Source organism: Amblyomma americanum, chromosome 11, assembly GCF_052857255.1.
Source record: "Amblyomma americanum isolate KBUSLIRL-KWMA chromosome 11, ASM5285725v1, whole genome shotgun sequence".
NCBI lineage: Eukaryota > Metazoa > Arthropoda > Arachnida > Ixodida > Ixodidae > Amblyomma > Amblyomma americanum.
In genome coordinates this window covers 14,254,087-14,267,296 of record NC_135507.1, presented here as the reverse complement: position 1 = coordinate 14,267,296, position 13,210 = coordinate 14,254,087, and the positions used below count along the sequence as shown (strand labels likewise).

The 13,210-nt window shown below is 46.2% G+C and overlaps 1 protein-coding gene across 1 annotated transcript in view; it reads right to left on the bottom strand.

Annotated features, from left to right (window-relative positions):
* Nucleotides 1-13,210, bottom strand: part of Sara (Smad anchor for receptor activation) — a 36,304-nt gene that overhangs the window by 6,456 nt on the left and 16,638 nt on the right. Inside the window, exons 7-14 of the mRNA XM_077643117.1 lie at nt 12,823-12,879; nt 10,439-10,507; nt 8,978-9,303; nt 7,430-7,556; nt 6,579-6,661; nt 5,997-6,230; nt 5,113-5,375; nt 2,558-2,701 (exon numbers count right to left, since the gene is read on the bottom strand). Of these exons, the coding sequence (XP_077499243.1) occupies nt 2,558-2,701; nt 5,113-5,375; nt 5,997-6,230; nt 6,579-6,661; nt 7,430-7,556; nt 8,978-9,303; nt 10,439-10,507; nt 12,823-12,879 (1,303 nt within the window). The remainder of the gene's footprint in view (nt 1-2,557; nt 2,702-5,112; nt 5,376-5,996; nt 6,231-6,578; nt 6,662-7,429; nt 7,557-8,977; nt 9,304-10,438; nt 10,508-12,822; nt 12,880-13,210) is intronic.

Genomic DNA, 13,210 nt, shown 5'->3' with positions numbered 1-13,210 from the left:
TCAGCAATATGAGGGCCGCACACAGCCGCTCACTGCTCGCGGTGCGTACCGCGTGATTACCTATCACGATTTCGGCGATGTGAGGGCCGTGCACCGCCATTCACTGCTTGCGGTGCGCATCGCACGATTAGCGATCGCGACATCGGCGATGTGCGGCCAGTGCTTAGTACTCGAGGGTGCGATCGTGGCTCGCGTGTTCGTATCATCCGATGTGGCGCGGGAGAGAGTTCAGAACACCTGGAATTCTGCCCACTGTGCACAATACACTCCGGCCGGGGAATTTTACGAATTTGTATCATCGCGAAATTCGTACCAACCGTGTTCATACCACTGAGATTCTACTGTAGTTCCTTTTTTTCTTCACTCTATTAGAGAGTGTTGTCTGTGAGGACCGCAAATGTGCTGTATCAATGCAGATGTTCTTTTTTCAACAACATTGCAATCCCCCTGCTGCAGCACCTTCGAGCCAAGTGGGGTAATGATTGAATAAAGAATAATCATCTGCCAGTGGAGCATTACAACCACAGAAATTACTCGCTCTTTTGCCGCTACACTTAGCTATTGCATAAAGTTCAATGAAATCTATTCTCTCTCTCCAGTTGACTTTCAATGAAACACCATCAACACAATAGCTAGGCAGGCGAGTTGGTGATACACATTCAAAAATAAAGCAGCGCGAAAAACGGGGAAGAAGGGTAGAAAAACACAGGACAAGTGCTGTCTCAACTAAAGTTTAATCACAGGAAACAGATAATTATAAGAGAACAGGCAACAACCGAACAACAAAACCACAAGGCACGTATTACTATGTTGGGTCAAGAGAGGAAACCTCACTACAGCCGCCGACCGATTTTTCGGACTCGAAGGGACCCAAAAAATTGTCCGAATAATCGAACAGTCCGAAAAATCCATGAAGTACAAAATATCACTTTATTGAGATGAAATCAGCTTAAAAAAGTCACCGATTTTACCTTGCGGAAAATTGCTCTTGCTGGCGGCGATTTGCGCCTGTATTTGCGCCAAAGTTGTGCTTTCACTGTACATGCTAGACAGCGAGGTCATGGCGTTTAGCTGAATACTTCCCACGTTTCTTTGACGGACCCAGCGACACCGGCAGGGCCATGTTGTCCACAACCCGAGTGTGCACCACACCACCCGTCAAACACACGCAAAGACAAGACACTTTTCGTTCAAAGTGGTGGAACCGCCGGACGCAATCACAAAACGGCGAACGGATTAACTTAGTGAAGGTGGAGCGCCACTTGGTCGATGCAATCGGAGAAACCCAAGTTACGAAACGGCGAATGGCGAACTTTACCCGGCATGGTGGCTTAGTGGTTAGAGCGCTCGGCTGCTGATCCGGAATACCAGGGTTCAAACCCGACCGCGGTGGCAGTGTTTCGATGGAGGCGAAACTCAAAGGCGCCCGCGCGCTGCCTGACATGTCAGTGCACGTTAAAGATCCCCAGGTGGTCGAAATTACTATGGAGCACTACAGCACCTCTTTCTTCCTTTCTTCTTTCACTCCCTCCTTTATCCCTTCCCTTACGGTGCCCGGTTCAGGGAGATGTAAGAAAGACGCTATGCCGTTTCCTTTCCCCCCCAAAAAATTTACCAATTTTCAGCGTATGAAACAAGGAATAACTGCCTGCGACAACGTTGGCGACAAAAGCAAGTTGACGGCGATGACAATCTGAATGCCACCTCAAAGTGGCAGAAATCGCAGGGACCTCTACTGGCAAAAATGAGGTACCGAACGTATGGCAAGCCAATCCCACTGCAGAGTAAATCCACCTCAATCTAAGATGGCACCTTTTGTGTCGGCGAAAAGCCAATAAGATCATGATAAGATAGCCAATTTTGGCCCGCAGGCAGCTGAAATTAGTCCGAAACATCGATATCACGCAGGAGCAGAGATGGTTTGATGACGCGCAATCTCTTTTTTTTTCTCATTTGGTAGGCTTTGACGATTTCCCTGGTCAATTGGTCGGGGTGTTTATACAAAATGTCACTATAGTATAAGGAAGGAAAACAGGTTTGACACCCTCTGCAATGATCAACTAAATTAGTGGAGCGGGCAGAATCTAATGAGTTAAGATGTTCTCTGAGTCGTGTGTTAATACACCGTCCCATTTGACCTATGGAAATTTGACCACAGGACAGAGGTATTTTATACACAACGCCCTCAGAGCATGGCAGCGCTTGTCCTGTGTTCTTCTACCCTTTGTCCCCATTTTTCGTGCTGTTATTCTTGAACACCATTTACAAAAAAAAAAATTCATAAAGACAAGCAGAGAAACAGTACACCAACTGTGTATTTGTTTTCTTTTTTTTTTGTTGACTGTAACAAAAACAACCTAAGTGCTGAGATTATCTATCCAAATAATTTAGTCTAGAGATTAACCCATCTAAAACTTACACTATGTAAACTTCTCTTCACTAGCCTTATCGCCATTGCTTGAAGCAGCCATTGGCCTATTTTGAATAAAAGCAGCGGTTGCCAACACGACTTGAACACCACAATTTTGAAACCAAACGACAGGGTAACATTCCTCACCCGCCCCATGTAGGTCCGTCACAGGAAAGGAGAAAGAATTCTGTCCACCGAAGGCACAGGCCCCGGGCACAGAAGTCCGAGAAAGCCCGTAGTCGCACGCCTGTGACACCTTCTAGGCTACGGCCATCAATGGGACTCCTCACCCTGCAATGGCGACGCATGAGAAACATAAAAAATTGTGCAACTACAACACAATGTGCATCTAGTATGCGCACAGTTCTTGGGCCAGACTGGTCGTTCCAAAACTTCTAACAATGTCCCTGCATACCAGGCTTGATTAGAAAGCTTTCAAGGAAAGATGCAGTTCCAAGTGTCTGCTTATCGAGGGCCGAGACACAGTTTTCTTATTTCTTTTTAGTCCCGATATAATCTATGTCTGCTCATCCACGTGCACTGCTGTTGATGGCAAGTAACACTGCATAGTCACTAGAATAGGAGGTAGACAGATGGGAAATATTTTCGTGTCCTATTAAAAATTTTGAGGAAGTAAAACGAAGGCAAAGAAATTAGTTGCTGGGTGCTAGTGCAGAACTTTTGTGCCTCAAAGAAACAGCCCCCGTAGTTGTAGTAATCCTGCACATAGTAAAAGCACTCTTTCATTCTGAAACAAGGAGTAGCTACAGCCTACAGTGAAAGTTTGCTACGAGTCCATCTGCCACAGGTTGTAGGCAATTTCCCTCCGAAGCAAGGCCAGTTACCTCATAAAGTCAATTCTAAGACACTTCGCTTTCTACGAGAAGCAACATTACAGAAACTGTGCGAAGCCAGCCTTAAATGCGAAACTATAATCGTTACAACAATAACAACCCGAACACCTCTGCCCACTCAGCTAGAGGGCCAGCCTTTGGGACAATGAATATGAGTTCCATAACAATGTTCTTTTATCCATGAGGCATCATATACATTATATTTGCCGCGTTTCCTCATCGTCTTTTTCAATCTCTCAATGCTTCCTGTGTCCGATTATGGTAGCACACTTGTAGGGTGGAACCTGGACATTACCAGTAAGGACAGCATTATAAGTAAAAAAGCTACCATACCAATAACGGCAGCAAAGCCTATGCCAGTAAAAACATCAGGCTGTTGAGAAAGGGAAGCAGTATGTTGCCTGCAATGCCTTGTCGTGCTCTCAAAGTGGCTAGCGTTCTGAAAAAACACACAGCAATCTGAAAGAAAAAAAAAGAAATCAGTCCTACAGCGAAAAACAACAGCTGCAGGCCCACAGAGTCAATATTTTCTTCTCTCTCTCTCTCTCTCTCTCTCTCTCTCTCTCTCTCTCTCTCTCACACACACACACACACACACACACACACACACACACACACACACACACACACACACACACACACACACACACACACACACACACACACACACACACACACACACACACACACACACACACACACACACACACACACACACACACACACACACACACACACACACACACACACACACACACACACACACACACACACACACACACACACACACACACACACACACACACACACACACACACACACACACACACACACACACACACACACACACACACACACACACACACACACACACACACACACACACACACACACACACACACACACACACACACACACACACACACACACACACACACACACACACACACACACACACACACACACACACACACACACACACACACACACACACACACACACACACACACACACACACACACACACACACACACACACACACACACACACACACACACACACACACACACACACACACACACACACACACACACACACACACACACACACACACACACACACACACACACACACACACACACACACACACACACACACACACACACACACACACACACACACACACACACACACACACACACACACACACACACACACACACACACACACACACACACACACACACACATGCCTTTTGCTCTTGGCCTTTAGTAATGAGTTAGGGGACACTCAGGACCAATTGAAGCTGGCCTGTACCAATCGATTCCTCCGGTTGAACAGCAAAAAGGCAACTTTCTGAAAACTGAGTTTTGAAAAGCTTGAAAAAGGCGTCACTTGTGTCACCAGCACCATCAGTTTCTGCAAGTACACTACAGTGAAACTGGGTGGCATTTTTGTTGAACAGAATAGGAAACAAAAGATTAGGGACCTTAATGTTAATAAAGATTAGGTCGTTTTGCCGACCATGCACTTTTATTGCATAAGAAAAATGAAAACTAATACTAAATGCAGAAAATAAACCAAGCAACCCTGCAACACTCAAAGTCATCATCAATGTCACGGGTTCAAATAGGTGAGGCGAAAAAAACAAATGCCAACTTGAGCTCAGAATTTCTCGGCGAAGCAAGTGCCTTTTCCTGCCAAAGAAATTCCAAAACTGTCACAAAAGGCCCAGCTATCAGATTTTACAATGCAAGATCTGACAGAGTTGTCTTCCATGCCCCTTCAAGCCAAACACGCTTACGTATCAGGTGTAGCAAAAGCTAGGAGGGGAGAGTTGGCACCCACCCCGTATTCTTTGGTCGGTCGTCCTCAGTCCAAACGACCGCAATGTGACCCGACTCCTCGCCTGGCGCGGAGGGGACTACTGGCACGTGCCAGTCCCTCATGGCACGCAGGGCAGTCCGCAGGCTTCCCATGCTGGCCGGCGAAAGTTGCACCAACACGCCATCTTCGACGACACTGTGCTTGGCCTCACCAGGGCCTTTGAGGGCACCGCTGAACACCACGAAGGAGGCCCCCGTGATTTCCACAGCACTCCCAGGAAGTGCCTGCAGGAGGGAAAGCAGCGGCATCATTTCTTTTCTCGGTACTAACTTATTGCCTCCACACTGGAACACAGCCCAGACTAAATGCGATACAAAAACAGTTTCAGACCAACGACATTCATTTAGCTGCAGCCACACCACCCCAGAAAGAAGGCTAACACTAATTTACCCTCATTTCCACTCTTGAGGTCTTGATCAACCTGGCGTTGCCCCACCACCTGCCTACTCATCTGCTCAGCTGAGCCCGCAGAGCAACTGGCCAAGTGAGGCACTAATCCTGAGTTCAAACACAAGACCACGATAGGATTCTCCAAATCCAAGCACTTCCAATAGCCACAGAGCTTTCCTTCAGAGCCACATCATACGACAGCACTGAGGTTGACGTCAATAAATAGCAATTATTATTCTTTAGCCTGAAATCTGCTCCACTTATGGTGGCATTCCCTTCGGACACTTTTGGACTAACATGAAAACAGCGTGGCGTGAAAAACACTTGTTTCTGAAAGACACTTCAACCAGAGTTTTGACCAGAGTTTTGGAGCAGGGTTCAAAGAATGCCAGTGCCAACAGCTGAAAGGATGCCACAAAGATGGGAAAAGCACCGTCAGGGCATGCCCCACCCACCTGGAGCGCCTGCGAGTGGTAGGTGCCTGCGTCCGGCGCCTGCACACAGACGAGGTGCGCATCAGCCTCCGGGCTCAGGTTGCCAGCCAGGGCCAGCACGTGCTCGTTGCCATCGAGGACGCGCACAAGCGCATCGTAGCGGTTGCGCGGCACCCGCACTGTCGTCTGGCGCCCCTCGAGGTGCACCAGCAGCCCCGACAGGCTGGCCAGTTGGTACTGGAAGTTGCGGAAGTCCTGGACAGACAGACATGGGAACACAAGTGGGCCAAATCAGCCTCACAATCATTTAGCTTGTTTCCTTCAGACGATGCAAGTTTGCATAAACATGCACACAAACAAACACTCGTACGTTAAAAATTTCCTGTATACTCTTGCGCTGACAGCATAGCACCTTTCAAACAGACAAGGCACAACACACAGTGCCGTGAACATGCCACAACAAAGCATTCATATCTGATTATCAAACCTCTATGCAAGAGATAGGCTCATTTAAACAAGACAACTGGGCTCACAAGAGTGCCGAAGGCAGCAGCATATCGGCCACAAGCCTTCTGAGCGCAAATACAGTTGCAAATCACTCACAAGGAGAACAGTCATGATGGTGTGGCCAACCTCGAGGTAGACAGAGCGTCGACCGCGAACGCTGACCATCGGGTATGGGTACACTGCAGAGTGCAAAACGGCAGTCACGCTTCTGTACAGTTTCAGGCTGAGTTCAAGATTGAAATGACCCACTCGAGTTAAAGCTCGTCATAGTAACTTGCGAGTAGGACTGCAGGAGGGTATCGTGCGAGGTAGGAGGCTCACGCTTGACAATGACTTGAAAAGGGAAATGCATGTTAACCGGAAGAAAACGGTTTGGAGACAGTGGTGTCATATAAAAAATGACAAACACAACCATTGCTGCATCATTAAGAACTGAATGCAAAATTGAATGCATCAAAAGCAAAATTTCTTTTGACCTGGTATTGTAGGGCACTTAGCACCAGCTGAATGCAACATGCGCACCTAAATGCCTCTGGTTCATTTGAAATTATCTGAATGACTCTGGATCGAATTAACCAGCTTCAACCCTACTTCAAGCAATAGAAGATGAAAAAAATTCACAGGGGCACCTAATTTCATAATGAGTTGGCAATGACATAGCATTTGTAGCTGTTGATGCCTTTACTGAAAATGATGTTACCTCTGGCCTGGTGACATCACTTCTCTCTAGACAATCATCGAATTTAGTTTCCAATACAAAATTTTCTTCCCGGCACAACTTCTATAGCTGTCGCATTAAAAAGTTCACAGGAATGGCAGTCCTTACAGCCACTAGTGACCAGTGACCACCAGTGACCACCTGTAACACGAAACCACTCAAGATGTCTCTGAAACTACATACCTCCCCGTGGCCAACTGCAAAGTTTTCACTTCACACGCCACCTCACCTTCAAATTCAGCTCCAAGCCTTAGGAGAAGCCGCAGTGGCAGCAGACGTGCCCAGGGCATCTCCAGCCGCTGAAGCAAGACGGCGCACAGCCATGGAGGGCGCGGAAGGACCAGCCCATCCAAGCACTGGACACATAACAGAAGGGACCGAGTGGAAAAATAAAATTTTAAAATTTTCTTCATTTTTGGGGAGCTAACAACAAAACAAACAAAGAGCGGCAAAGAGATTCCAATACCATCGAACCACCCTACCCTGGCCTACTGAGAGTTTAGATGAGTCAACGAGTCTGGCAAAAGAATGATGAATGCAGATGTGGCCTCAACTGGCGAAAATGGTGTCCAAGGATGTTGTAGAAGGCCCAGCATGGTAAATCAGTCTTTATAATGCAGGACTATCTGTGTACTGCTAATGAAAAGCGGTTTTTGCCACACAAAAAAGGCCTGAAGTAGCTGCGCCTGAGTGCTAGGTGTATCGAGGGAGGAAGAGGGAAGAGATGAACAGGCTCAATGTACAGCACCATTCCTTGAAGGGACACTGAAGACAGCACCACCATGCTTTGGTTCCCAATAAAATGACAGCTGGGCCTTGCTTGATGAGACTGGTAAGTTTGCGTGGTAGCAAAAGGCACTTTCATAGTTCAGAAATTTGACTGGAATATTTTTTTTGCCACACTGATTCAAACCTGTGACATTATTCATGACGGTGAGGATGTTTCATTTTTTTTTGGTCCCGGAGCGATAAGGGAGCACTAGTGGCTGCAATGCAGAAGTTGCCTCCATGCTCAGGAGCCTAATCTTTTGTTTTCTGATCTACCCAACACAAAACCTCACCTCACGTCACTGCAGAGTACCTGTAGAAACAGTCTGAGCTGGTGGCACCTGTCTTTCATTTTTCGCTCTTGTTTTAGCTTATAAAAGCTCTGCCTTTTTGACAGTTGATTGGGAAATGGTAGCTGACTGATTATGTATTGGTTGCAGTTGTAATAAATACCATATGAGTGATCATGCCTGCCATCTCCCTCGAGCGAGGGCCACAGCGGGTTTGTGAATGATGGTGTTGCATCTGCCGAGTCAAGTCGGGAACAGCCCCCCAAAAATTTAGTAAAAATGTCCGCAACGAGAGAGATCGTAGATAAAAATTTAAAGCGAACTAGTCCTTTATTGCTCAACATCTTCTATGCCTAACGTCTCTTATTAAAGAGGTCCGCTATAAAAATTTAAAGCTAGCTTGTGTTTTATTACTGAACATCTTCTGTGCCTAACGTCTCTTATTAAAGAGGTTTGCTTAGCTTAATGGGAGAGAGAATGCGGCTAACCAAGTGTACAAACTATCTCACTTATTCCCGACTGTCTGTCACAGCTGTGCCTCTTACAACGGGGTGCAACTGTAAAAGCAATTACAACCAAAATAAAGATGGTAAAGGATAGGCTAGAGCTGAGGCCCGCATGGATGCAGATGCTCAGGGAACCTAAAGAATATTCTAAGGAACCAAAGGGCTCTGTGATATCCAGTTTGAAAACGCCCGGGTCATAGCCTTCATCCTTACCTGTCCCATGTGGGGCAGCAGGAGGAAGCCTCCGTGGTCGCTGCTGCCGAGCACACCCTCAGGAAATGGTAGGGGCTGGAAGGCCCCCACGCTCGCTGTCGAGGTCGCCGTGCCGCCACCACCCACGAGCGCTCCTCCTGGTACCGCCCCGCGGTGCGCCCCCGTGGCACCAATGCCCTGCAGGGTGGCGTAGAGGCGCAGGGCATCCCGTGGGATCCGAGATTCGCCGGGCTCCCGCTCCAGCAGGAGCACCACCTCGTCCACACCCAGCGTGGCCAGGCCACGGCTGCAGAAGTTCCAACATTGGCGTGCCCCACCGCACTCGACTAGAAATGAGGAGACAAAAAGTAGTGGCGGTATTTCAGCACAGCACAAGACATAAGCACAAGAAGTCAAACAACTACCGCAGTTAACAAAATACCATCACTCATCAGCACCAACCTTAATGCAGCCACACAGCAACAAGGAAAGGTTAGGCACTTTTCCTTCTTAGATGTTCGGCTGCGTACAAGTGGACGCTGATGAGTAACTACTGCCTTGAGTTAAATTCATTCAACCTTGCAGACCTTGCCCAAATATGCAGGACTAACTTTTATTTCACGACAAATGCTGAACACATACAAATGGATAGTGTACAAAAAAAAACAAATGAAAAAAAAAGCAGTGCTGCAAGAGGAAAAAACGATGTATTAAAGTTAGTTTTTGGGCAAGCTGGTGCACTGTCAACAGTGGAATACACAGCACTGAGAAACACATTGGTAAGACAGAGAGAAAGGACATGAACATGCACTGGCACGAACAGCACATGTTTGTGACATTCTTATCCACATTTCTAAGCACTGCATATTCCACAGCAGGTAAAAGCTCAAAGAAAGACTAGCCTGATTTACACATTGCAAAAATGACAGACCGAAAAAACTGTCTGTACAATAACCAACAGCATGTTATTCATATCATTTTCAGCAGTATGCAGGAGTGCATAGCCAAGCGGGCCCTAATACGATATGAAGTTAACTCAGCCACCTCACATTTCCGACATAACTGCTGTACTAGTACCCCAGCTCCTACGTTGCTCTGTGGCGATTTGTGTTTTGCGTAACTAGGTAGTCATATAGTGAACAGAAGTACTTTATAATTTCTGAGTTTGAAAAAAGAAACACTGGGAATGATAAGTGTGCAAGCACATGACAGCAGAACATTAAAGGCCATGCATAATACAACTACTGCAATTAACTTACTGACAGCTCAGGAAAAAACACATTCTGTTTAATGGCTCAATACCATAACTAGCTGCAGGTAACCACCTCTGTTGTCCACCCTGTTCCTTCATCCCATCTGTCTACTGATGTTTGCATAATGTGCTAACCAGCCCTCCTCAATACCCTAGTACACAGACCAGCACAAGCCTTCGCTTTTCATAATAGCCAGAGGCAGTATGAAAAACAGCTTTTGCATACACACCTGTGACAATCTTCACCAACACATGTAGGTTCCTCGTCAATGCAAATGCCACTGGCTCCACGTTCGGATCTAGAGTAAAATAAAAAATAAAAATAAAACGAACAGTACTAGTTCCATAAACAAATGATTTTTTCTATGTAATAAGACAACACCAATAAATAAGACATCTGCCAAAAGGAAACCATAGCCTCATTATCAAAGCACCAACACTCTGTGAAACAGTCAATCTGGCAGAAATCCCAATAAATTATTTTCTTACAGGTCACTGTAATCTGGATTGAAGCCATGCATTGCGGAGCATCAGCAAAGTGGCACAGTCTAAAGTGCATTGATAGGTTTTAAAAAATAAAAAGTCAACTGCCAACAATCTTCAGCAGCAGGGTTGTGCGAACAGTGATTTTTTGGTTCAAAGTGAATTCGAAGCAAATATTTTGAATACTTCTGGAACACAAAAAAGGTTAAACGGCACAATAAGCATTTTCAAAATCATGTATTTTTCTAACACACAAGGTCATTACATGAAAAAAAGAAAAGAGAGAGAGACAGAGTGCATTGGAGCCTTGTCAAACAACTCAGTGAAACTGCGTCAACTTTCAGCAAAAATGGCCATTGTAAATTACGGGAGCCAACCTACATGCAGTGCTGATGTATTTGTGGGTTGTCTGACCTGTGTGTGGGGCCTCAGACAGTTGCTCTTCATTGCGATTGCGCTGTTGCACAACTGTTGCTTTTAAGCAGTGACTTCATGACACCTGCTAGGCGTGCGCAACACATGCAGCACCTTGTGCAAGCCTGCATTGGGTGTTGGAAAGGGGCACCATGTGTCTTGCGCTAGCTCCCCTTTGCGCTCGTGCCATCGCACTTGATTAGCGAATTTCATGCAAAGGGCAGCTGCAGTCAATTCAGACTCCCGTGCAGGAGCAGAGGTCTGCAGCACAGGCCTGCATGCCGCACTTGTGCCTGCTCACAATAGCTGCCACGCACGTACGCTAACCGGCTCCAGCATATGCACGGGCACGTATGCCAAGGAAAGTGTCCATGGAGTTTTGGCTGCGCAAACATCGCAGTGCCATCCTGGAAGTGGTATACTGAACCGGAACCACACAAAGCAAGTTATTCAGTTTTTATTTGCTCAAGACAGATATCACATCGTTGTTCACTATGCAATGGAATATTTGCACACCCCTATTCAGCAGTCACGGCTACAGAACTGCTTCTGACGAAAGCCTGAGGATATACCGCACAAGAATATCACAGAAAAAAACTCCAAAAGAGCCAACGGATGCCTGCATAGAAAAAAGTACCCTCAAACTTTGGCGAAAGTTTGCTGCTATACTTGATTCCCACACACTGCATAGCATGTGAAGACCTTGCCATTTGCCCACTGCGCAGAGCAAGGAAAGAAGAAAAGCTGGGACTAGTCCCCCTGCTCCATAATATAGACTTCTTCTCCTCACTCAAGAAAACAGAACACAAATTGACACTTCAGTTTCATAACCTTGGAGTTCAAAAGGAAGCTCATTATTCCACGTTCATATATTGAAAAGGGGTTCGTGCTTATATCCATGAAGAAGAACTGGACTTCACTGAAACATTTGATACGAATAGCAGATATCCTGTGGTCCACTAGGGCTCTAATTTCTTTTCCAAGGGTAAGCGAAAATAGCTGGGGGAGACTGAAATTTCAGTGGGACAGACGAGATCACGAAATTTTTTTTTAATTGTGAGATGTAATGTCCCTAACCAGCAGATGGGCAATGAAGGACGCAGCAGCGGAGGGCTCCAGATTAATTTAGATCACCTGAGGCTCTTTACCGTGTGCTGACATTGCACAGTGCACGGAGGACACGCATTCCCCCTATCGAAGCTCCGCCGCCACGAACAGGAATTAACCTGCGACCTTGGGATCAGCTGCCAAATGCCAAAGCCACCAAGCCACTGCAGAGGGTCAGATGAGATTATGAGATTTGCCGAGATTACAAAGCCGTGCACAGGATAGAACTACATGAAGATCACTGGGAAAGGCCGCCATCCTCCAGTACAAGTAACCAGACTGATGATGCTAATCCTTGGAGTTAATGTTGATAGTATTACTCTTGGCTGCCTCAGCAGTGAATATCAAAATGCTGGCCACAGAGGCTTAGCCATGTTCCACTTAACACTTAAAGAAAAAAAAAGGGTTAGGCTTCAGATTAATGACAAGCCCAAAAGAAAGCTCAGGAGCACCTTATACACCTGACTGCATTGCCCTCAACAACAAAGTTTTGTGCGCTGGGCGTGTGGCCGCCTGGAATATGAAGTCGTTATAGCAGATAAATCTGACATTCCGTTGCAAACTGCTAGTAATAAAAGGAAAACATTATCCCATCTACTGGCTACCTTACCTTGAAGCACTATCATCAAGTCAGCCTCATTCTCGAGCTTGAGGTCTCGCTGAGACGCTGCAAAACAGAGCCATCATCACAATCAGTGCCCTTGAATGTTCCCAAAGCTAACAGAAATAACGGCTGGTGGCCTGATTCTCGTTCTTTTCAGGCTAATATGAGTGGAACCATTGACATCACTTCAACACATCTTAAGTGCACTAATTCTTTTCCCTATAGAAACATATTTATGATTGCTTCATAGTTTGCATGGACGACCACGTCTGCACCTTAAGTAACGTCTTTGCAATAAGTAACCAGTCAATGAGGTTTGCTTCTCAGCCATATAATGGGTCTCTTAAAGGCACCCCTAAAGACCAAAAGATCTCTAAAGGTAAGGACATGGGTT